The sequence below is a fragment of the Sorex fumeus genome, unplaced genomic scaffold, assembly GCF_029834395.1.
Source record: "Sorex fumeus unplaced genomic scaffold, SorFum_2.1 ptg000051l, whole genome shotgun sequence".
In the NCBI taxonomy this organism is placed as follows: Eukaryota; Metazoa; Chordata; class Mammalia; order Eulipotyphla; family Soricidae; genus Sorex; species Sorex fumeus.
Genome location: NW_026606108.1, coordinates 19,042,306 through 19,065,755, shown reverse-complemented (window position 1 = coordinate 19,065,755; position 23,450 = coordinate 19,042,306). Strand labels below are relative to the sequence as shown.

At 38.7% G+C, this 23,450-nt stretch overlaps 1 protein-coding gene across 4 annotated transcripts in view; it reads right to left on the bottom strand.

The window, feature by feature from the left end:
- DMXL1 (Dmx like 1) overlaps nt 1–23,450 on the bottom strand; it is a 148,239-nt gene that overhangs the window by 93,988 nt on the left and 30,801 nt on the right. For all 4 annotated transcript variants that reach the window (XR_008793898.1, XM_056124859.1, XM_056124860.1 and 1 more), the window contains exons 8-15: nt 22,994–23,183; nt 21,109–21,277; nt 12,981–13,193; nt 6,343–6,596; nt 5,563–6,247; nt 5,358–5,479; nt 1,933–2,022; nt 1,757–1,856 (exon numbers count right to left, since the gene is read on the bottom strand). Coding sequence is in view for 3 of the 4 variants with exons in the window: in XM_056124859.1 (XP_055980834.1) it covers nt 1,757–1,856; nt 1,933–2,022; nt 5,358–5,479; nt 5,563–6,247; nt 6,343–6,596; nt 12,981–13,193; nt 21,109–21,277; nt 22,994–23,183 (1,823 nt within the window). In the remaining variant the exon portion in view is untranslated. The remainder of the gene's footprint in view (nt 1–1,756; nt 1,857–1,932; nt 2,023–5,357; nt 5,480–5,562; nt 6,248–6,342; nt 6,597–12,980; nt 13,194–21,108; nt 21,278–22,993; nt 23,184–23,450) is intronic.

The window sequence follows — 23,450 nt, the reverse complement described above, 5'->3', positions numbered from 1 at the left end:
GAGGGCAGGCTGAGTCTCCACCCTGCCACAGCACACCAGTAGTCACATCCACAGCTGCCGCCATGTCAATGGCCCAGTTCCTCTGCTTCACAACTAATCTCAGTAGAGATACCAAACTGATGAAATTCCAGGTACACTGGTTTTCAAGCTGAAAACACTGGGATCTTCTCAGAGTGGGGTCGGGCAGCCTCCCCTCGACCCCCTGTACTTCCGGAAGCCTCAGCAGCCACACCCACACCTCACAGCATCCATGTAAACTCATTCATCGACTCAGTTCTAAAGATCTAGGTTCCTAGAGCATGCAGCTGCATACAAAGTCATGTAACACCTCCAAATCCCATGACATCAAATTAGATGGGGGAAGTAACAGAGAAGCCAACTAAGCTCAATAAACAAAAACACAGAAAGTTCAACTAGCAACAAAGAGCTTGCTAAACCCTCAGGCAAAGACTTAATAACTCCAAGGTGAGATATAGTCATTTTCATAAATTTTCTTTTACTTAAGCATTTTTAAAATAATTACATTAGCCATTTAGTTGTAACAAGAAATATAAAATAAATTATTTTGTGCTTGCTAAGAGGACAGTGTGAGGGGTGGTTAGGAAAATGAGGACAATGGTGGAGCGAAGATCATACTGGTGGTGAGAGTGTTACTGAAACACTGATTGCCTGTAACAATTATATTATGAACAACTTTGTAAACCATGGCTTCAGATAATGAAAAAAATGAAAGAAAGAAAAGAAATATGTGGTATGTTTATTGCAGAACTATTCACAATAGCCTAAAATCTGGAATCAATTCTATTTCTTAACAGTCAGGTATACAATCATGATCACGACCACCCTGTTGTTCGTCGATTGCCTCAAGCAGGTGCCAGTAACGTCTTCTTCGTCCTAGCCCTGAGTTTTTTTTTTAAAAGTGCCATATTCAAGGCTTTTTCAGGGTTAGGAGAATGAGACCCATCATTGTTACTGGTATTTGGCGTATTGGGTATACCACGGGGAGTTTGCCAGACTCTGCCGTGTGGGCAGGTTACATTTGGTAGCCTGCCAGTTTGTCCAAAGTAGGAATGAGATGATAAGATGATAAGCTTCCGGGAGCTGAGTGTGATAATCTCTGGATCCTGGCCGTTGTTGGAGTTACACGGCAGTTGGTGGGTGTAACTGTCTAGCTACTGGCAGGTCCAGTCCCAAACTGTGCAGGCTTGGAGATCTCAGCCCCGGGTCCCACACACCTGGGTTCCTCTGCCAGTTCTTTTATGAGTCAGGTATACATACTATAAAAATTGTAGAGCAGGAGTTCAGTCATGCAAAGAGCACCTCCATGTTAATGACAGAAAATACACCTATTGTAGAAGGTATATTTTTTGCTTTGTACATAGCTGACCTCATGAATTTCATTTCTGGCACCCCATCTGGTCCCCTGAGCATCACCAAAAGTAATCCCTGAGCACAGAGCCAGGATTAAGCTCTGAGCAGTCAGGTGTGACACAAATATCAAAGGTGGTGGTGGGGGAAACACCTATTATATTTTTAAAAATACTCAATCAATGAAATTTTCAATTTTTCATGTTTATTTCCTGGTGATAAATAAAAATAATATTCCAATCCTGATGTCTGAGATAAACAGCATCACAAAAAGACTTAGAAAAATGTTAATTTCAAGAGTTAGGAAATTTATCAATTTTTCTTTATTATGTGCCTAATATATTCTTTATTTCTCACTACACACACACACACACACAAAATCCATTACCTGCATCAGATATTTTATCTTTTCTCAGACTTTTCTTCTGGAGATTATTCAAAATGAAGTCTTCTTGAAAAACATGAAGCAACTGGGTTTTTCTGCCTTGCTGAATGTAAATAAATACCAACATTAGCAAACATAAAAGTTATTTAGCTCATGCTAAGTATCCTGAGAATACTTACAAGTCTGGTAATGGAATCCAATGCAATAATGCATCCTGGCCTCGCTGTTGACTGCTGACTTACGATGTTAAATACTTCACCAACGTATTTCTGTTCATAAAAAATAGGTATTTTATTTACCAAATAATTAAAAAATTATTAATAACACAAAATCTTAAGCATAATAAAGGATAAGTTCAAGAGGACTTAAATAAGTTAACAAGTCAATTTCACCATTAACATTCTAGGATTTTATCTTTTAATGAAATACTTAGATATGAATAAAAGTTGCAGCTTTTGTGAGGCTGAGCAGTAGCAGCCAAATTTTGCATGTGGAAGGCTTTGGTTGTGATCCCTCGGCACAGCACACACCTTCAAACAACTTGTTAAACTCTTTTTTAAAAAACAAAATAACAGCCAAAAAAATAAAAACACACAAATTAAACAAATAAAAAGGAGTTGCAGATCAGTTGGTACAGAGAACAAAACTAATGCTTGTCATGAAAGGTTTTTTTTTTTTTCACATCCATAAATGTGAAAACCTGAACTCAATCTTACAGAATGAATGCTTTTTGGAACTGATTTTTCAAATTAAAAAATTTGGAAAATAATCCCTGCCCTGCTGAAGCCCCAGAAGCTATATCCATGCCCTACAGCTGCCACGCCAACAGTTTTTTCTTCCTTTCTTCCTTCTTTCCTTTTTCCCTTCATTTCTTCCTCCCCCTGTCCTCCCTTTCTTCCCTTCCTTTCATTTTCTGGCTACACCTGGTGATATCAGATGCTTGAGGATATGGTCTGGGCACTGAACCAAGGTCAGTCACAGCAAGACATTTTAATTCCTGTACTGTATCTCCAGCCCCTATATGCTGAATTCTTAAGTCATATTTTGACAGCTCTATTTAATACAATGTTGTTAAATTCTCTCTTGATCATACCTCACCAAACTGTCCTGAATCTTAATATTCCCTCTTTAAAATAAATTTCTTCATTTGATTTTCATTATACCACACTCAACCTGCTTTTAATGTGGAATATCCCACTCTTCAATCCTTCTCTGTAATCCTTTAACTCTTTAATCCTTCTCATTACTTCTATTTTCCAACTGCATTCTCTTTCTTCAGTGATCTCATTCTGTTATACTCTGCCAACTATGTATTTTATATCTTCAGACAAGGTCTCCCACTCAACCCCAGAGACTAGACTAGACTACTGGCAAGCAGGATTCTCAAAATTAACTTGTTCAAAGTAAAGCTCTTGGACCTCCCACTCCTCAAAAGCTGCTACTTAATACATCCTTTTCATTCTCAACTCAGGCAATTCTATTCATACTAATATTTTGTGAGAAACCTAGGTTGTCATCCTCTCTCTTTTTGAAACACAAATCCTATATCCACTCCTGACAGCTCAAGGCTGAAAACACATTAAGATCCAACCAAATCTTACCATCTTTATCACTACTGCTTGCTGCCATTCCAAATCCCTGGACTCTCTCCTAGATAACAGTAATATTACCCTGAATTAACTTTTTGATACCACTTTATTTTCCATGCCTAATTGATAAAGCCACCAGAGTGATTCTTTTAAAACTCATCCCTGTATTTTCTCCAGTGGTTTCTATATTAGTCACAGTAAAAGTCAAAATTACCACCATGGCCTTTAACACCTTATACAATTTCTTAGGTTTAACTGTCCATCTGAATTCATAGACTAAACTAATTCCCTTCTCCCCATCCCCACTCTGTGCTCACTTACTCTGTTCTAGCCAGAATGGCTTTATGCTAATACTTTTACATACTGAACTTTCTCTGGCCTCAGATTCTCTGCACCGATTGCTCCTCTTCGGAAACATTCTTCTAACTACCCATTTTCTTCCAAGTTTTTATCAAACAGAATTTTTTTAGTTTTTTCCCTGATCAGCATCTTACCTCGTCACTCCCTACTACTTTGGTAACAGTGTTTTTCTTCACAGCACTTATCAATATATTTTAATTTTCTTTTTCTATAATCCTTCAGATTATAAGCCTTATGACACTAATTTTTATTTGCATGTCAATTCTCAGAATGTGAAACAATTGCTAAAAATATGAAGACAAAATAAGTATATTTCTATTTTAACACTACATCTGGTTTACATCTTTTTTATAAAGTCTTGCATTTTTTAAAATCATACATTAAAAATAATTCAGGAAGAAAAAAATGATTGGAGCAGAGCACTGACACTTATGCAATTCTACAGTCAGGTTTTAACATTTAATTGGAAGAAGATAAAATGGCTTAAATTTCTTCAGAGAGTATGGATCAAGGTTAGCTCTTTTAATAGCACAAGAACCAATAGTGAGATACTGGCTTTCTGAGATAAGGTGCTGAGACAATGCAGATGTGGGCTGCTAGTGGAAGTTGCCCGACATAAAACAAAAGCTTTGTAATGGTGTTGAAAGGACTCTTGACTATATTGCAACCAAGTCAGAAGCCAATCCTTTCTTGATGAACATTAAAATTCTACCATTATTTTTTACTCAATGACCTGGACGCCAACCACACATGTCAGGGGAAAAGGGAGCTCAGAAAGAGAAGGGAATACCAAATAAAGTGTGTTGGGAGGATCCTCCCAGGATGGGAGAAGCATGCTGAAAGTAGACTATCGACCAAACGTGATTGCCACTCAGTGCCTCTTTTGCAAAACACAGCACTCAAAAGAAGAGAGAGGGAAATGCCCTGCCACAGAGGCAGGGTAGGATGGGGGCTGGGGAGTGGGAGGGATACTGGAATCCGTGGCGGTGGGAAATGAGCACTGGTGGAGGGATGGGTGTTTGATCGTTGTATAATTGAAACCCAAGCACAAAACTGTGTAAGTCTGTAACTGTACCTCATGATGTCTCACTATTAAAAAAAATTTAAAAAATAAAAAATTCTACCATTATTTCAGCCTCCCATAACCTAGAAAAAAAACTGCCGAAGAACTGATTTAATTTACACATAATACTGCTGATAGTCCCCATTTATCCCTGAGCAAAGAAAAGCATACTATAGAAATCACTAGATTCTACTTTGGGGATGAATAAGAGAAAGATATTCTTTTGTTAGGGAGTGAAGGATCAATAAAAAGCTGTAATGCAAATGTGATTTTATTTTGGTTTGGGGGCCACAACTGGTAGTACCCAGGAGTCACTTCTGGTCGTGCACTCAGGAATCATTACTGAAAAGCTCAGGGAACCATATGGGATGCTAGGGTCAGCCGTATGCAAGGCCAGTTCCCCATACACTGTACTATCTTTCCAGTCCGTCCAAATGTGTTTTTTAAAAAAAAATTTTTTTAAATATGTATCTATTGCAAATAATTTGACAATTCTAGAATATGTTCAATAAGTATATACAAAGTCATCTGAAACATATATTTAGGTTTTTTTTTTAACATATATTTAGTTTTAGGAGCCATTTATACTTACAGAAATTTCAGGATTGGAAAGTTCATACAAAAGTTTCTTGGCATCAATAACCGCTTCATACAATCTCAGATATTGTCCATCACTTGCTACAAAGCATGCACTAGGAGAGTTGCAGTATGCACCTTGGAAATATATATAAACACTTAAAATTTAATTCTTAAGAGATGTCAAACTAAATTTCTTAAGTAAAAGTCATAAAGCTTACCTAGACAATAACTGGGTATAAGTGTGGGCAGCCATGCCACATTAGAAAATGCAGAAACATGAAGAGAATTAATCCGGGCAAGCTCGGAAACACCTCCAGAAAAAGACAGTGGCCCAACAGGATCAACCCTCCAAAGAATAAGTTCACTATAAACTGCATTGGGATCCTGAAATGGCACATCAATGGTGCTCTTCTTCTGTTGGGTCAAAGAACAGTCTTCAGCATTGACGGCATCATCTGGTTGCTTTTGGTCATCAACATCTGGTGTCCTTAGTGCATTGTGGTGTGATGTAGTAAGTAATAATGGTAATACTGAATGGCAAGCTAAATCATTAAGATGAAAACGATGACCACAGTATCTGGATTTGTGGGAAATACTGATAACTGTAGAAAAAGCAGATTCCTCGGCAAAACTGACCAGCCACTGATTCAGAGAGCCATCTGCATGTTTTGAAATCATCATAACATTAGGGGTAAAAATACTTAATTTTAGACTATTATTTGATTTATTATGACCAGAAGAGAAAAGCAATGATGTGGAACGTGTGAGGACTGAAGGTTTTTGTTTTCCTTGCTGAATAGCCAAATCAACATTTTTAGTACAGGCATACATCACTATGCTTTTACAGAGAGAGTTTGCGTCACCAGTAGGGAAAGCTACAGGAATTCTGGAAACGAAGGACACCTAGAATTTTAAAAGCAAGCATTAGAATACATATAATAATACACAGAGACTACAAAAGCATACTGACACTAGCCTTCCAAAGATCATAAAAGTACCTGTACTTGGCGAAACATCCCAGGCTGATATTCATCCAGCCAATCCACATGCCAAACCAGCAAAGAACCATCCATGGGATGAATACTGAATAGCATGTCTGCATTCTTACTCCACTCAGACAGAAGTACTTCAATCTGATGATCAATGGCAGCTGATGGTAGTGATACAGAGCTTGAGTTTGATGCCATTTTATCATTGCCCAATTCCTTCTTTTCAAGATTTATTTTCAGATCTTCAGCACCATCATCCATTTCTATAAGCAAAAGGGTTTGTAAATTAACTGCGTGATGACCATACATAGAGAACCTACTCTTAAAAATATATTCAAGGGGCTGGAGCGATAGCACAGCGGGTAGGGTGTTTGCCTTGCACGCAGCCAACATGGCCGACACAGGTTCGATTCCCATCACCCCATATGGTCCCCTGAGCACCGCCAGGAGCAATTCCTGTGTGATTGAGTCAGGAGTAACCCCTGAGCTTCTCTGGCTGTGACCCAAAAAACAAACAAACAAACAAAAAAATATATATATATATTCAAGATGAAAACATAATGGTGTTCATATAAAAAAAAAAGAACTCCCTTTTAATAGGGACTGTGCACCAGAACTATAATACCATTAGAATTAACCCACTAATCATAAGGTGTATTAGACTGAGACAATTCATAGTAAAAGGACACTTAACTAGAAAAAAGGCGATATACCACAATTAACTACTTAGTAGACACACTTCAATGGACCCTAGTTTTGTTTGTGGGAAAATGAAAATTAGGAATAAAATTCTAGCCTAAATTAAAAAATCCATTATTTGAATATAACTTGCACCTTCCTCACAAGATAAGATCTATAAAAACCTGTGTTTGCTATACTAATTCTCCTCTAGGTATATGCACTTGTAACTGATAAAAGATCTTAAAAGAAATAATTTTAAAATACATTTATACCTTCCCATTTCCTGATTTCTGGATAAAAATAAAACAGTGTATCAATTTATTACACTGGAACATATGTACATTTTGCTCTCTAATTCAAAATATCTTGGTCTTTACCCTGATTATAAATAAGAGAGCCTCTTTTAAAAGAGATGCTAATCACTGTGTCAAAAAGGAAAATAAGAGAAAAAGCTGTAGGGGAGAAAGGGGGAAATGTCTGCCATAGAAGCAAGCTATGGGGCAGGGTTTAGGTGTGGGGAGGTGGGCAGGAGAGAAATGAGAAATTGGTGATGTGCACTGGTGAAGGGATGGGTGTTGGAATACTGTATGACTGAGACTTGACCATGAGAAATCTTGTAACTGTATGGTAATTCAATTAAAATTATTTTTCTGAGACGGTAAAACGTGTTTTGACTGTTTACAAGTATAAAAACTAGTTAAGGGAAACAGTACAGCAAGTAAGGGGTTTGCCTTGCATGCAGCAGACTCAGGGCTTAATCCCAAGTACCACATATGGTACCTCAAAGCCCTTCGAGAGTGATATCTGAGTTCTGAAACAGGAGTAAGTCCTGTGCACAGTTGGTGTGACCCTAAACAAAACAAAACAAGCTAGCCAAGGGTTGGAGAGATAGTTCAAAGGGCTGGACTGCGTTCTTTGCATTCAGGAACACTAGGTTCATTTTCTGGCACTGGATAGTCCCCTGAGAGAACTGCTAGGAGTAGACCCTAAACCAAATTAATAAAAAAGTAAAGATATAAAATCCATTAATAAATAGAAAATAATCTACTAGAAAATAAGGAAAGACGCCTCTTAAAAAGGCAACAGAAAGGCTTATTTCTACTAATAAAAAATAGCAGTAGAATTCTGTAATTAAACTTTTTAATGGAAAAAATATTTATGAATAGAACTGATGTGATTTCTGTTCAGTATGCTTAAAGGAATTGCCAAGTAAAACAAGACACCACTGTTCCCATATGACTGTCAAAAAATTTATATAATCAAATGATTCAGTGTTGACAAAAGGATATTAGACATTAGAGGGTATATAAACCAGTAAAACACTTCTGGAAGTAAACTTGGCAGAAGTTTACTGAAATTTTAAATGTTATACACTGGCAATTCCATAAGAATCTAAATTATTTTTTAAAAAATCACATAAAGATGCAAAATGTGTCATCATACCATTATCAACATAGTGAAAAATAATTTTTTGCGGGGGGTCACACCCGGTGATGCACAGGGGTTACTCCTGGCTATGCACTCAGGAATTACTCCTGGCGGTGCTGGGGGGACCATATGGGACGCTGGAGAGTTGATCCCGGGTCGGTCACGTGCAAGGCAAATGCCCTACCCAATGTGCTAATGCTCCAGCTCCATGAAAAAATAATTTAAATCAACTAAATGTTTATCAGTAGCTGCAATGCTAAAGTTTTCTCTTGAGATGGAATATAAAGGAGTTGTAAATCGTAGTAAGATGAAAAGTAACCATTAGTAAATTTGAAAAGCAAGTTTCAAGGTTACAGAAATGTTATAGCGGGTAAGGCACCTGTTTTGCATGTGGTCAATCTGGGTTCGATCCCTAGCTCCCTATATGGTCCCTCTCCAGTTGTACACCCTGAGTGTAGAAACAGGAACAAATCCTGAATAATTACCTCCATGTATGAACCAAAAAAGAAACAAATAAATGAAGTTGCAGAATACTTTTTGTTTCAAAATGTTCACTCAGCTGGGAAATTAACTCAGCACCACAGGGACCTAAGTTCAACCTCTGGAACCACACATAAAAAAAAATAAAATAAATAAATAAAAAGGCCCTCCCGTTGATCGTCGATTTGCTCGAGCGGGCCCAGTAACGTCTCCATTGGAGACTTTGTTGTTACTGTGTTTGGCATATCGAATACTCTCGGTAGCTTGCCGGGCTCTCCGAGAGGGGCGGAGGAATCGAACTCGGGTCGGCCATGTTGGCTGCTTGTAAGGCGAACGCCCTACCCGCTGTGCTATCGCTCCAGCCCATAAAAAATAGCAATAAAATAATAAAATTTCTGGGGCCAAAAAGATCAACACAGTGGCTGTGGCACATACACACCTGAACCTGGTCTGATCCCTGGCACCATATGGGACCCCCCTTCCCCACACCCTAAGCATGGGCTCAAGCTGTCTAAGAGTCAGTGAGCATATCCCTCAGGCTTCCTAAGACAGCTTGGGAGTTCCACCACCACAAAGCAAAAAAAAAAAAATTGTGTTTATGTGTGCCTAATATAGAGATATATATAAGCATATATGTTTGTTTATTATATATGCTATATATAATATATAACATAATGTATCTATAATATAAATAATTATATATAATATATAATAATAATATAATATATATTTTATATATATAGGGCTGGAGCGATAGCACAGCGGGTAGGGCGTTTGCCTTGCACGCACCCAACATGGCCGACCCGAGTTCGATTCCTCCACCCCTCTCGGAGAGCCCGGCAAACTGAGAGTATCTCGCCCGCACAGCAGAGCCTGGCAAGCTCCCCATGAAGTATTCGATATGCCAGACACAGTAACAACAAAGTCTCCAATGGAGATGTTACTGGGCCCGCTCGAGCAAATTGGTGAACAACGGAAGGGCCTTTAAATATATATTTATTATCTAAGTTTATAGATGCGTATATATATGTGTGTATGTATATATGTATATATACATATATATTTACATACCCCTGTATGAACATTAAAAAATTTAACTGGCAACGGTCTGCAGATGCCTCCAGACCCTGCATCAGGCTGTCTCACTGGGGTAACCCGGATAACAGACCACCAGCAGCCAAAAACCTCTAGAACTCAATAGCCACCATGATCAAGGCCGATCTCCACAGGCTCAGATGATCCTCATCCTCTAGTGAATCTGCTGAAAAACTAAGATATGCGGATTTGCGACTGAAATCTTCAGGTTCACTCGCAGAGTCAGGAATGGGTGGCCTCCACCCCATTTCCCTGTGCTTCCAGTAGCCTGGCAGTCATGCTCATGAACTGTGGCGCAGTAAGGCCATGATCCAGAGACTCCCAAATCAATCTCTCAGAAGAGAGCAAAACAGAGTTATACCCTGCAAAAATGTCTTTGGATCCCAAAGTCACCATAATTAAAAAATAAATTAATTAATTAACCTCAGTATAACCGTATTTAAAATTTTAGAATTTTCGGAGCAACATCTTATACTCTATACCACTGATGTACCAAGAGCAGCACACATCTGATGGAGTGTAAAGTAGAAGGCAACCAATCTCGGGGAGAAAAAAAATGATAGATATATAAGCATAAAGGGATCATACTTAAACATGTTGGTCAGAGGTACGGTGCCACCAGCAGGTCAATCTATACCTGTGAGGCGAGTGCATCAGCAGCCTGATGGTGCCTTCAGACTTCCAGATACCCAAAGTTGCTGCTGTGACTTTGGCCAAACCCCAAAAACTTGGGGCAAAGTTTACCAAAAAAGTAAATGACCAAAAGTTAGGTATGTGGGAGATACACCCACAAACCACGTCTGGCTCAGCTATATAATTGGAGGCCAATTGTCTACTGTTGCCTTTTCAGCAGATCTGAGTGTTGGAGTAAAATCCCAAATAATAATGGTGGGTCTGGTGTCAAAATATTGAATGTGATAAAAGTAGAGAGAGTAATATGAAAATCATCTGCTCCACAGGTAGGGGGAGGGTGTGGGATGGGGGTATACTGGGGTTTTTGGTGGTGGAGAATGGGCACTGGTGAAGGAAAGGGTGTTTCATTGTATGAGTGAGACTTAAACCTGAAAGCTTTTTAACTGCTGTCACAGTGATTCAATAAATAAAATTATTAAAAATGAAAAAAAAAAATAAGGTGGAGTTCATGCCCAAATCAGTCAGCTAATCAGTGGCTGAATAAATAGCAGTACTACTACATTAAAAAAAAAAAAAAGTTGGTAATCTTTTATACAAGGGCTTAATGGCTCCAGGGTGAAATACAATAATCTTCAAACACTTTCCTCTAAGGAAACTTTTTGGATCATTTTTAGATTATTCATAATAAGCAACACAAAATAAATTATTTAGTTCCTTCTTTGGGGCAGGCTTTAGGGGTGGGGGTGGAAAATTTGAAAATATGTGTGGTGAGAAGGTATAATGGTGGTGAGACTGGTATTGGAATTTAAATATAATGAATTATTGTGAACTTTATAAAAAATTAAATAAAAATTAATCTGGAAAGACATGCCCCAAACTTAAAATTTTATACTCATCTGACATGCTCATTAGGAAAAATATTAGTAGAATCCTGTAATTAAAACTAAATTCTTTAATAGCAAGAAAATTTATGAATATTTTTATAGCAGAGATTGTTAGCTTCCCATTCCTAAATTTATGCTTCTTAGGAGAGAATGACTATTCAGCCAAGGACTAGAGGGACCTTATGACTATTTCTTTTTTTTTTTTGGCCTTCTGAGTCAAACTCACAGATGCACAGGGGTTAATCCTGGCTCTGCACTCACAAATCACTCCTGGCGGTGACTTATGACTATTTCTTGCCAATAAAATGAGAGTGGAACTGATATACACCACTCTAAATCCAAGCCAGAGAACAGCTGTCACTGTCACTGTCACTATCCTCCTGTTGTTCACCGATTTGCTTGAGCGGGCCCAGTAACGTCTCCACTGTGACAATTGTTACTGTGTTTGGCATATCGAATACATCACGGGTAGTTTGCCAGGCTTTGCCATGCAGGCGAGATACTCTTGGTAGCTTGCCGGGCTCTCCTAGAGGGGCGGAGGAATCGAACTCGGGTCGGCCATGATGGCTGCGTTCAAGGCAAATGCCACCAGAGAACAGCTATAACTTCTCTTCCTCTCCCATTTTATCCCACAATTCTCTTGTATCCTCTATCCCATTTCCTGACTAAAGCTGAGCAAAGGACTTTAAAGTCCTGTGAAATGTTTCTAAAATTTTAATGTACGTAAAATAATCCTGTGAATTTATTATTGAATCAGATTCTCAGTTGTTCTGAGTACAACCTGAGATTTCTTACATGTTTTTGTTTTGGAGTCTTTTTGGGGGTGGGGGTGGGGAATGAGTTAAGGGTTACCCTCAACAGTCCTCAGGGTTCTGGGGACTCTTGGTTCAGGGAGCACTCCTGGAGGGGTTTAGGGAATCACATGGGGTACATGGTCATGTGTAACTCAAGTGCGCTACCCTCTGTACTCTTACTCAGGCCTTTGATATTTTTTTTTTTCCGGTCCACATCTGGTGGTGCTCAGGCCTTAGTCTTGCCTCTGTGTTTAAGGCCTCTATGTTAAAGGATTACTCCTGGTGGTGCATGGGAATCATACAGAATACCAGGGATTAAAGGGGGGGGTGGGCGGGGAGGAAGCGCCCGACTTTCTACATTTCTAACAAGCTCTTAATTAATGCAAATACTACTCATCCATATCTTTTTAGACATCAAGGGCCTAGGAGCTGACAAAAGCACAATTATGTACAATTGAAATCTCTATGTACCCATGTGGAAAAAAATCACCCGGAAAAGGAAAATCAACACTGATTATTAAATGAGCTAGTTCCATTTGTATTATGCCATGACAATTTAGAAGTTTGACTGAAAGCTAATATATACCTAAAATATAATTTTTTGCTATTGTGAACAAAAATTTATATTTTTTTGTCCTTACGAAAGCTTTACCTTCATCAGACTTTATATCTGCCTGATTAGAGTCTTCTACACTGGCCTCAGAAGACGGCTGCTCAAAACTTTTTCTGAGTTGCTGCAAAAAGACTTCCATGGACAAAGTAAACTGCAACTCTTTATTGTTTAGCCAGTGTACCACAAAAGGTCCATTCTTCTCTTCATTTTCATTGAGACTTAGAGATGTTATAGAAGGCAGAAGTGGAATGTCTGTAAAGAACAACAACCACATAAAAAAATGACACACAATTATCATTTTTTATTCAAGCACACAAAACCTATAGTGGTCTCATTTTTACTGACTGCTAAAATTATATACTGTTATAAATCAAAAATGTATATGTAAATTTTTTAATTCTTAAAAAAATAACTAAGAAATACATAATTTGTAGATATGCTAATAAGAAAGTGTTAATTCACACATAAACTTTGATAACAAATATATTTTAACGTGAGCTACTATTAAAAACATAATCATCATAATGTCAAAAGAACATGATATCTCAGTAGCAACAAGGCTACCATAACCTCTTTAATGACCTCTTCATGTAAGTCCTAGATACTGAAGTTAAAAAGTATAAAACTGAATTTCCTTTCTAATACTTAACAAAGTCATTCAAGAAAAAGAATTCTTGAATACTTATTCTCAGTATTTAACTTTTGATATAATTGCTACATTAGAGAATAGTTAAATGGAGCCAGAGTGATAGTATAGACAGGGTAAGGCGTTTGCCTTGCATGTGGCCAACCCAGGGTAGATCCCGTGCAACTCATATGGTTTTCCCCAAACCTGTCAGAGTGACCCCTGAGCACAGAACCAGGAGTAAGTCCTGAGCCCTGCTGGGTGTGCTCCACCCCAACAAAGAAAAGACAATTTCTTGTTTCATAGCTCATTCAAATGGTCTGATTAAGGACACTGTTAATGAGAATCTTAACGTACAAGAGCAAATTCTTCCCACTTCCCTGTACTTCTGGAAGCCAGTCATACCTATAAACCACTACCACTGCCATGTATACTCACCTAGTAGCCTCGTTCCAGACTCATACATAAATCTTGAAAGAGATCAACTACCCGCAAAAATTTCTCAAACACCAGTTCCCAGCCAAAATATCAGGGGCACTCTCAAAGCAGGGAGGCCAGTGCCTGCCAAACAAAGCCTTGCCAGCCACTCACTTCCAACTCCAAAGTCGTTGCTATGCCTCTGCTGGGACTCCATCAACTCAGGACTGAGGCTCACAGAAAAATCAATCCACTAAAAACACTCAATTACATGGGTCTCAGTGACTGAGAACCCCATGCCTTCTCGAGGTCAGGATAGGCTACCTCCTCCCACCTCCCTGTACTTCTAGAAGTCCTTGGCAATCACACACACACACACACCCCAAATCTGCCCAGTTAAAAGTTTAACTCCACCTGAACCACCCAGTTTAAAATTGGATTTCCTAGAACAACAGGTAGTGTGTGAAGAGCTGAGCCAGTGTATTGATAAGTGCTGATGAATCGCAGAATCTTCAGGTGTTCGGGCCTGACCTCATCTGGGCCAGGTGCTGTTCACTTCTTTACCGACAAAATGGTGTGTCAGATTTCGGAAGGGATAATGTTGGGAACGACATATCCATCCTGCGGGATTTGGTATGTGGGCAGGTGGACATGCCTATCGAATAGATCCGAGAGGAAGTCATGGACAATCTTCTCCATTGCCCTTCTGGAAGATGTGATACATCCATCAGGACTTTGGAGGGGAGTCATCTTGATCTTGTAGTTGGCGAAGAACAGGTGGGCATTGCGAATGATTTTCCCGGCTTCTGCCGCATTGGCCAGCACTGCTGCTCTTCTCTCTTTGAGGTCTTCCTTTACCACTTCTCTGCACTGCTTTGTGAGCTCGGACATTAGCTTGTGGTTGCCTGTGGCTCATGCCAAGCCACATTGGCGACTGAGTTTGAGAGTTTCTGAAGACAGGCGTCTTTTTGTGGCTTTCTCTCTCTCAGTGTTCCTTGCACAATCATGGAGGTGCTGAACCAGACGATCGTATTCTTTGTCAATGTCGTCAATGATGACATCTTCCCATGTTGCTGCAATAGTGCCAAAGAGCTCCCAGTTGGTGGTCGTTCTGGGAGTTCTCTTCTTAAACTTTGCAGCCCTTTCTCCCCGCTCCGTGAAGTAGAATTTTGCATGAAGGAGACGGTGGTCGGATCCCGTTTGGAATATTGGGACAACAGCGACATTGGTCAGGTAAAACTTGTTTGAATATGATGTGGTCAATTTCGTTGTGCAACTGTCCACCAGGAGACTCCCATGTCCAACGTTTAGATTCAGCCTTCTGGAACTGTGAGTTACCATGGAGGGTCTTGGTCGGCATGATGAACTCAGACAGTCTCTCACCCTGTTCGTTCCATACTAGTCCATGAGTCCCGATGTGGAGTTCTTCCGCTGATCTCCTCGGTCCTATCTTGGCATTAAAATCACCAACAATGATCTTGTAGAAAGTGTGGTCTTCTTTATAGAACTTCTCCAGATCCATGTAGAATTTCTCAATTTCTTCTTCATCATAATTGGATGTTGGTGAGTAGACAATGAAGATAGAAACTGCCAGCAGTGAGTCACATCTATTCAAGTGTAATCGTCTGATTCACGTTGTTAGGCATTCGAAGGATTCAATGCTCAAGGCCAAGTTCATGTTGACAAGGACACCGACACCACCGACGCAAGGTTCTGTCCAAATGGAAAGCCAGCAGGACCGTTCTATTGTACAAGAAGGGAGACATCCACAATATTGGCAACTATCGCCCAATCTGCCTGTTATCCGTCGTCTACAAGCTGTTCACTCGAGTCATCCTGAATAGGATTGGCAGAACACTAGAGGAAGGACAACCATGCAAGCAAGCCGGGTTCTGAAAAGGATTCAGCATGATTGATCATATCCACACCGTAACCAAGCTCTCTGAGGTTTCTTGGGAGTTCAAGATGCTACTCTGTCTAATGTTCATCAATTTAAAGAAGGCCTTTGATTCTCTTGAGACTGAAGCGGTCATCAAAGCCCTAGCCAAACAGGGCGTTCAAATGCAATACATCAGGATCCTCCATGAGCTGTTATTACGGATTCACTATCAGGATCTCACCATTCTACAAGGAAATGATCATCCATGTCAAGAGAGGAGTTCAGCAGGGTGATACCATTTCACCAAAACTCTTTAGTGCCACCCTCGAGAACTGGAATGGGAAGGAATGGCAATGAACAAAGACGGTTGGGAACCACACCACCTCGGCTTAGCTGATGACATCGTTCTAATAACACCAAACATTAGCCAAGCAGCACAAATGCTGACCGATTTTGACCATGAGTGTGGAAAGATCGGACTGCAGCTGAATCTCACAAAGACAATGTTCATGAGAAAACGGATTCATTCCTAAAGTTCTATTCACTCTCAATGGAACAAACATCTCTGAATGCAGCAGTTATGTGTACCTAGGTTGAGAACTCAACATGATGAACAACCTGGCACCTGAGCTGCGCAGGAGGAAGAGAACAGCATGCAACGCCTTCAAGAGCGTCCAAGAAGTTGTTATGAGGACGAAGAACCTCCAGCTCTGGACACATCTCTTCAACTCCACTGTTATTCCTGCACTAACATACGCCTCAGAGACTTGGGTCCTACAAAAATAGGACAAGAACACTTTTCGAGTATCCCAATGAGGATCGAAAGAGCTATGCTTGGAATATCACATTTCACTCAAGTGAGAGAAGGAATCCAGAATTCCGACCTCCATTGGTGGTCAAGAATCAGGGATGCTGTCTCATTTGCCAAGGCGTCGAAAATCAGATGGGCCACACACGTAATGCGATTTAGAGACTACTGCTGGACTAGAGCCATTACCAACTGGATTCTACGTGACATCAAAAGGCCGCGTGGCCGCCCACCTACGAGATGGTCAGACTTCTTCATCAAGACCCTGAATGATCGGATTGAGGCTCTTCATGTTCCTGAAGAGAGCAGACACCATTGGGCTACACTAGCACGCGATAGGGACGAATGGAGACGTTACTGGCACCTGCTCAAGCAAATTGATGAGTAACGGGATGTCAAGTGATCAAGTGATAGAAAGACATCTCCAAACTCTACAACACTTAAAATCCAGTAGTTGCACACCAGGTTGGATGAGATATAACACAGGAAGCCCACCAATCTCAACTAGCAAAAACATTAACACAGAATGCTTAACTTGCAATAACATATTAGTAATAACCCCTCCCCATGAGATGCTATCTCCATGATGAGATACAAATATTTTCATTAATTTTCTTCTAAGGGCATATTTTTTTAAATCATTCTGTTAGCAATTTATTGGTTACAAGCAATATAAAATTAATTGTATTATTCAATAAATAGCACTGTAGCACTATCCTCCCATTGTTCATGGATTTGCTTGAGGAGCATCAGTAACGTCTCTATTGTGAGACCTGTTGTTACTCTTTTTGGCATATCGAATACATCACAGGTAGCTGGCCAGGCTTTGTCATGTGGGCAGGATATTCTTGGTAGCTTGCTGGGCTCTGAGAGGGGTGGAGGAATCGAACCCAGCTTGGCCGCATTCAAGGCAAACGCCCTACCTGCTGTGCTATCGCTCCAGCCCATTAAATAATATAAAATAAATTTATTGTGGACCTGCTACAGGGGCAGGATTGAAGGGTGGATTGATAAATTGTAGACAGTGGTGAAGGAAAGGTGACAGTGGTGGTGGGACTGTTGTTGGACTACTGAATGCCATAAAAATCATCATAAAAAACTTTGCAAATCACAGTATTTAAATAAAGTGTGGGGGAAAAAAAGAGAACAAATTCTAATTAATTCCACTAGTACCCTTTTCTACTGTTGGACAAAGAAGTAAAGCCACATCTAAGAGCTAATTTTGAGGAAGAAATAGAGTAACAAGAAAGTTCATTCCAATAAACCCAATTTAAGGGAATAAATTCTCCAGAGTCCAATCTATTTGCTAACATTATATTGCTTTGAGTTACTCTACATGCAGGCCTCTTCTTAGGAATCTACATTCAAAAGAAAAGTTTTAGTTTTCCTTATTGAAAGATAAGGAAATGCTATGTTACAATTTAGGATTAGCTCAGTTTTTTACATTTAAGTAAAAATTAAAGTTTTCTTCAGTCTCAAATTGTCATTTACTTATCAAAAAGTTATTTAAAAATTACTGTACATGACTAGCAGAGGGAATAGAGTTGCCTGATACAAAGATACAAACTGAAAGAATCATACAGAATGAGGAAGCAAAAGAAAGGTCCCTGGATCAAAGAATAAGATAAACTTCCAGAGTAACAGAAGTAAGCAAATTACCCGATAAAGACCTCAAAGTAGTGGTTATAAAAATGTTCACCAAACTTGGGAAAAGAATGACAAAAATAAAACAAAGGTAACAGATATGAGGTAGATGACAGAACTGAAAAATATAGAAAGGTCCCATGGCAAACTGAATGAAAGAGAGGAGGAGATACTAAGTTGAAGGTAAAGCAACAGACCACCATACTGAAAAAAGAATTTAAAAGATTTAAGATATCTTTACAGACAACAGCAAGAGGAATGCTATTCACACTGGAGAGGGCCCAGAAACAGAAGAGAGAAACAGGTCAGAAAACTGTCTGAAGGGAAAAAAATGGTCAAAATGTCTCCAATTTAGAAAAGAAAGAGACATCCAGACAGGAAGCCTAGAGGTCCAAATAAGATGAACCCCAAAACATCCAAAACAAGATACACAGAACTAAAACAGAAAAAGTTAAAGATATAGAGAGAATTTTAAAAGCATCAACATAAAACCAGTGAGTCACATAGAGGAAAATCCCATAAGGCCAAAAAGCAGACTTAACACAAATATCACAAAAGAACGCAAGGCACGCTCAAAGTGATAAAAGGAAAAAATTTCTGACCAAGAATTCTATATCCAGTAAAGTTAACTCCAGAATTGAAGGAGAGATTACACAAAAGGCACTGTCACCCCTGAAGTCTCCTTGCAAGAAACATTAAGTTAACTTCTTTAAACTAAAAAGAAACGGTAGGGCCTAAGCAATAGTCCAGTAGGGAGGGTGTTTGCCTTGCAAGTGACCAACCCAAGTTCAATCCCCAGCATCCCATATGGTCCCCTGAGCACTGCCAGGAGTAATTCCTGAGAGCAGAGCTAGGAGTAAATTCTGAGCATCACTGGGTGTGACCAAAAAAGCCAAATTAAATAAATAAATCATTAGAAAGAAAGAAAAGAAAGAACGAAAGAAGAAAAGAAAGAAGGAAGGAAGGAAGGAAGGAAGGAAGGAAGGAAGGAAGGAAGGAAGGAAGATCAACAAAACATAAGTAATGTTGGGTCCAGTTCTTGGGAAAAGAAGGTTGGTACACTGATAATGAGAATGGTGTTGGAATTATGTGCATGAGAAACCATCATCAACAGTATTGTAAGTCATAGAACCTCAACCAATAAAAAAATTTTTTAATGAAATAAATCATTTTAAAAAAATAAACCCCACTGAAAAAGGTACGTATGCAATGAAGGCAGTACAGCAATTAATTATAAATGAAGCACAGATTAAAAGACAAAACTAATACTCTTCCATGATAATTAAAACTACAATAATGAGATAAATATGTAAAATGAATTATCAAAAGTATTAAAATGGGAGAAAGCTCCGGAGAGATAGTATAGTGGGCAGGATGCTTGCTTTGGATGCTGCTGACCCTGGCTTAATCCCTGACATTCCATATTGTTCTCTAAGCCCTGGCAGAAGTGACCCTAAGCTTAGAACCAGGCCAATCACAACTCAATTGGTCCAAAAACCAAAAAGGATAAGAAAAAGAAAAACAGTTTTCAAAAAATGGGACAAGATGCAGGGAGAGCAAATATTTAAACCTCTACAGCTAGAGAGATAACTCAGCAGTCTGAGTGCTTTAGTCATAGAACCATAATTGATCTCCAATACCACTGAGCACACAGAGTATGGCCCTTCAAAAAGGTGGGGGGCAGACTTGGAGTGATAACTCAGTGGGCTGGAGCACACGCTCTTCATATAGATCAAAACTGCATGGTACCCTGTGTAACACTGGGAATGACCTTCCCCAAGCACAGAGCCAAAGTAGCCCCCAAGCACAGCCAGGTGTAGCCACAAAACAAAACAAGTAAACTTTCAGAATATGTTCAAAGTAATCTTCAACCCAAAACTGAATCCCATGCACTTAATTTATGCACCATTTAGTACTATTTTGAGGGGTAAAGTACGGCTGAATCCAGAGTCTGATTCTCAGACATCTTATCTACCAGAGCTATAACCCTACCATTTTGTTTTTTTAATGGAAGTAATACTGGTTAATGTAGGTTCGAATGAATTATATTTGAACTATAGAATAATCAAAGGCAAACACTTAAGATACAAAAAAACAAAGCAAAAGAACAAATGAAACAAAAGGGTAGGTTCAAGAGGTAGAGCACATGCTTAGCACACACAAGGTCCTCAGGATGACATACATGGCCTGCCGGTTCTACTAAGGGTGCCCCCAATTATTTAAATTAAAAACTTTTTGGTTATAACAACAAAATGATGGTCACCAGAGAGAAAAAGAAATGAGAGAGGTAAGCAAATGAAACAAAGGGGATCAATTATATGGTGGTGGGTGGAATCTAAACTTCTGTTGGGATCTGAATGAAGTACAGTTAGATATCTAATTAGAATCATAATCATTTAAACCTACATTAACCAATGTTACTTCCATTAAAATAACAAAAAGGCAAGAATACAGCTCTACTAGAGAAGGTGTATGAGAAACAGACTCTGGATTCAGTCATACTTTACTCAAAATACTACTAAATGGTGCTGTCTTAGGTTCTAGCTCAAATCTCATTTTTATATTAATGAATAAGAACTCTGACTTATCAAGATCTCAAACCACAAACAAAATCATATCTTTAAAAGGCAAACAAAATCTTTTTTCCTGTGTAAGCAGTCAGCTAGCTTCAAGGTAAGATTAGCTAAGAAAGTTACCTTCAGTTTTCATGTAAGCCAAAAACTAAAAATGTAACTTACTTGATATAAAAATCAACTGATTCAATGCCAAAAACATTTTTTAATATCTGTATTACCTGTGGCCGGGTTAATGCTGGCAGCAATATGAAAGTGGCAAAGAGCATTGGCATGCAGTGGGGTGTTCCTGTGGACAAGATGAGGATCCTGCTGATGTGGAAGATACCCAGTATGTGCTACTAGTGCATGTGACCTCCTCCGACCTCTACGAAAATGTCTCAGATTTATCTAAGTAAAAACAAAGTAACATCAATGCACATATTGTCATAAGCAAATATATGGATTTCATTATTTTACGACATTATATGTTATTTAAGATTAAAAATGTCTAAGTAAATTTTTCAGTTTTTTTTTTATGGCAAATTTTAAACCTAAAAAAGAATTTTAGAACATAAAACTGTTCAACTCTTCTTCTAAATGATAACATATCAAGCCTTGCAATTTTATAGGTTTATTTTCTGAGGATTTCCTAAACTAAAAAATTCACAACAAGTCTATTTAGCGGTTGCTCCCTACAATCGTATATCACTGAATAAAATACTACCGTACATTATGAATTTTTTACAATTCACTAAGCATTTTCAGAGATAATTTCACCCATAATTCAGACTGAAAATATCATTCTCATCTTTGATATGATGAAAGTTTGTACAGAACCCAAGATCACTTAAAAGAACAAGCATCTTCAGTTTCCCAGTAACAGACTTATTTCAGTCATTATTACAAATAACTATTCTACCAGTTCTTCAGTCTATTAAGATCATGAGGGATTGGAGCAATAGCAGAGCGGGCAGGGCATTTGCCTTGCATGTGGCCAACCCGGGTTCAATTCACAGCAACCCATATGGTCCCCTGAGCACCGCCAGGGGTAATTCCTGAGTGAAGAGCCAGGAGTAACCCCTGTGCACTGCCAAGTGTGACCCCCCCCCCCCAAAAAAAGACCATGAGTCTCCATGCAATAATAGCTATACTGAGCTATATATTAAAACATCCAAACTGAAAATGACTGTTCTACAATTAAAGATTTTAAGAATAAAGAATTTTCAGCTAACTTTCAGATAACTTAAAAAAAAAAAAGGAAAACCCTGTACTACTAAATTATTTTATACTGTTCTAAACACCAAAAATGAACTAAGTTTCAATAATAAGTAGTCAAATATTCCCCAAGTTCTGTAGTAATCTAAAGATATTAAGAGCAGCACAGAATTTAGGGGCCAGAGAGATAGTACCATAGATAGGGCAATTGCCTGGCATGTGACTGATCCAGGTTCAATCCCCAGCACCCCATATGATCCCCCAAGTCCCATTTGGAGTGATCCCTGAGTACCACCAGTTGTGGCCCCAATTCAAAACAAACAAACAAACAAACAAACAGTTTAATAAACTACTTTAACTTCCTTTAACTACAATGGAACAAAAATACCCAAAGCTGGAAAAGAAAAAATATTTTAAGAGCCAAGTATTTGCATTCTCAGATTTTAATCTATGTAAATAAAGTGTAATCGTCCAGGACAGGAGCTACAGTATAGGTGGGAAGGTTCCTGCCTTCCCCAGCATCCCAAACTGCCGCCCACCCAAGGTCCCCAAGTGATTGCTGAATGCAGAGTCAGGAGTAACCCCTGCGCATTGCTGGGTGTGATGACCTTCCGCAGCTAAAAAGACAAACAACAAAAAAGTGAAAAAGAAAAAGTGTAATCATCCTGTTATTATTATTAGCTAACCCAAGAGACTTCACAATTATAGGATTTTGTGCATAAGAATAATGTATTAGAATAATTTTTAATCCAAAAAAGCTTAGAAATATTTCTTTATGGACATGTATTATAAAGATATGCATTTTTTCATAGTATCCATGACTGTAAATGTTATCTGTGCATTATAAAAAAATACATTGTGTAAATGATTTTAAAACTCATAGGAACTGAAATCTATCAAAACACTTACATCCAAAGCATTTTGAACTCGTTCTTTACTAGAAGCATTTCTCTTGAAGTTATTTGTAAAAGTCACTGGTTCAGTCCAATGATTGCAGTCACCTCCATATAGTAGAGAATCATTTGGTAAAAATGTCTCTACCCAAAGACGACATACATTATCTTTGCAGCAAGTCAACAATACATTACATACAGATGCCCTAAGAAAGATTTTACAGGCAAAAAATTAAGTTTCACACTGTATCATATTTATAACGTTCCTATAATTATTTGCATGTACATAAAGAAAACAATAAACAGTTATTCAACACAGCAATACTATGGCAATTTAACATGTATATGACCATACAGCAAATAACTACTAATATATCTCCCTACCTACAATTTAATAGTTTTAAAAATACCTATAATTTCCTGTTTTAGGAATTCAAGATTCTTCTATCTAAACAACAAAGACATTATGCCAT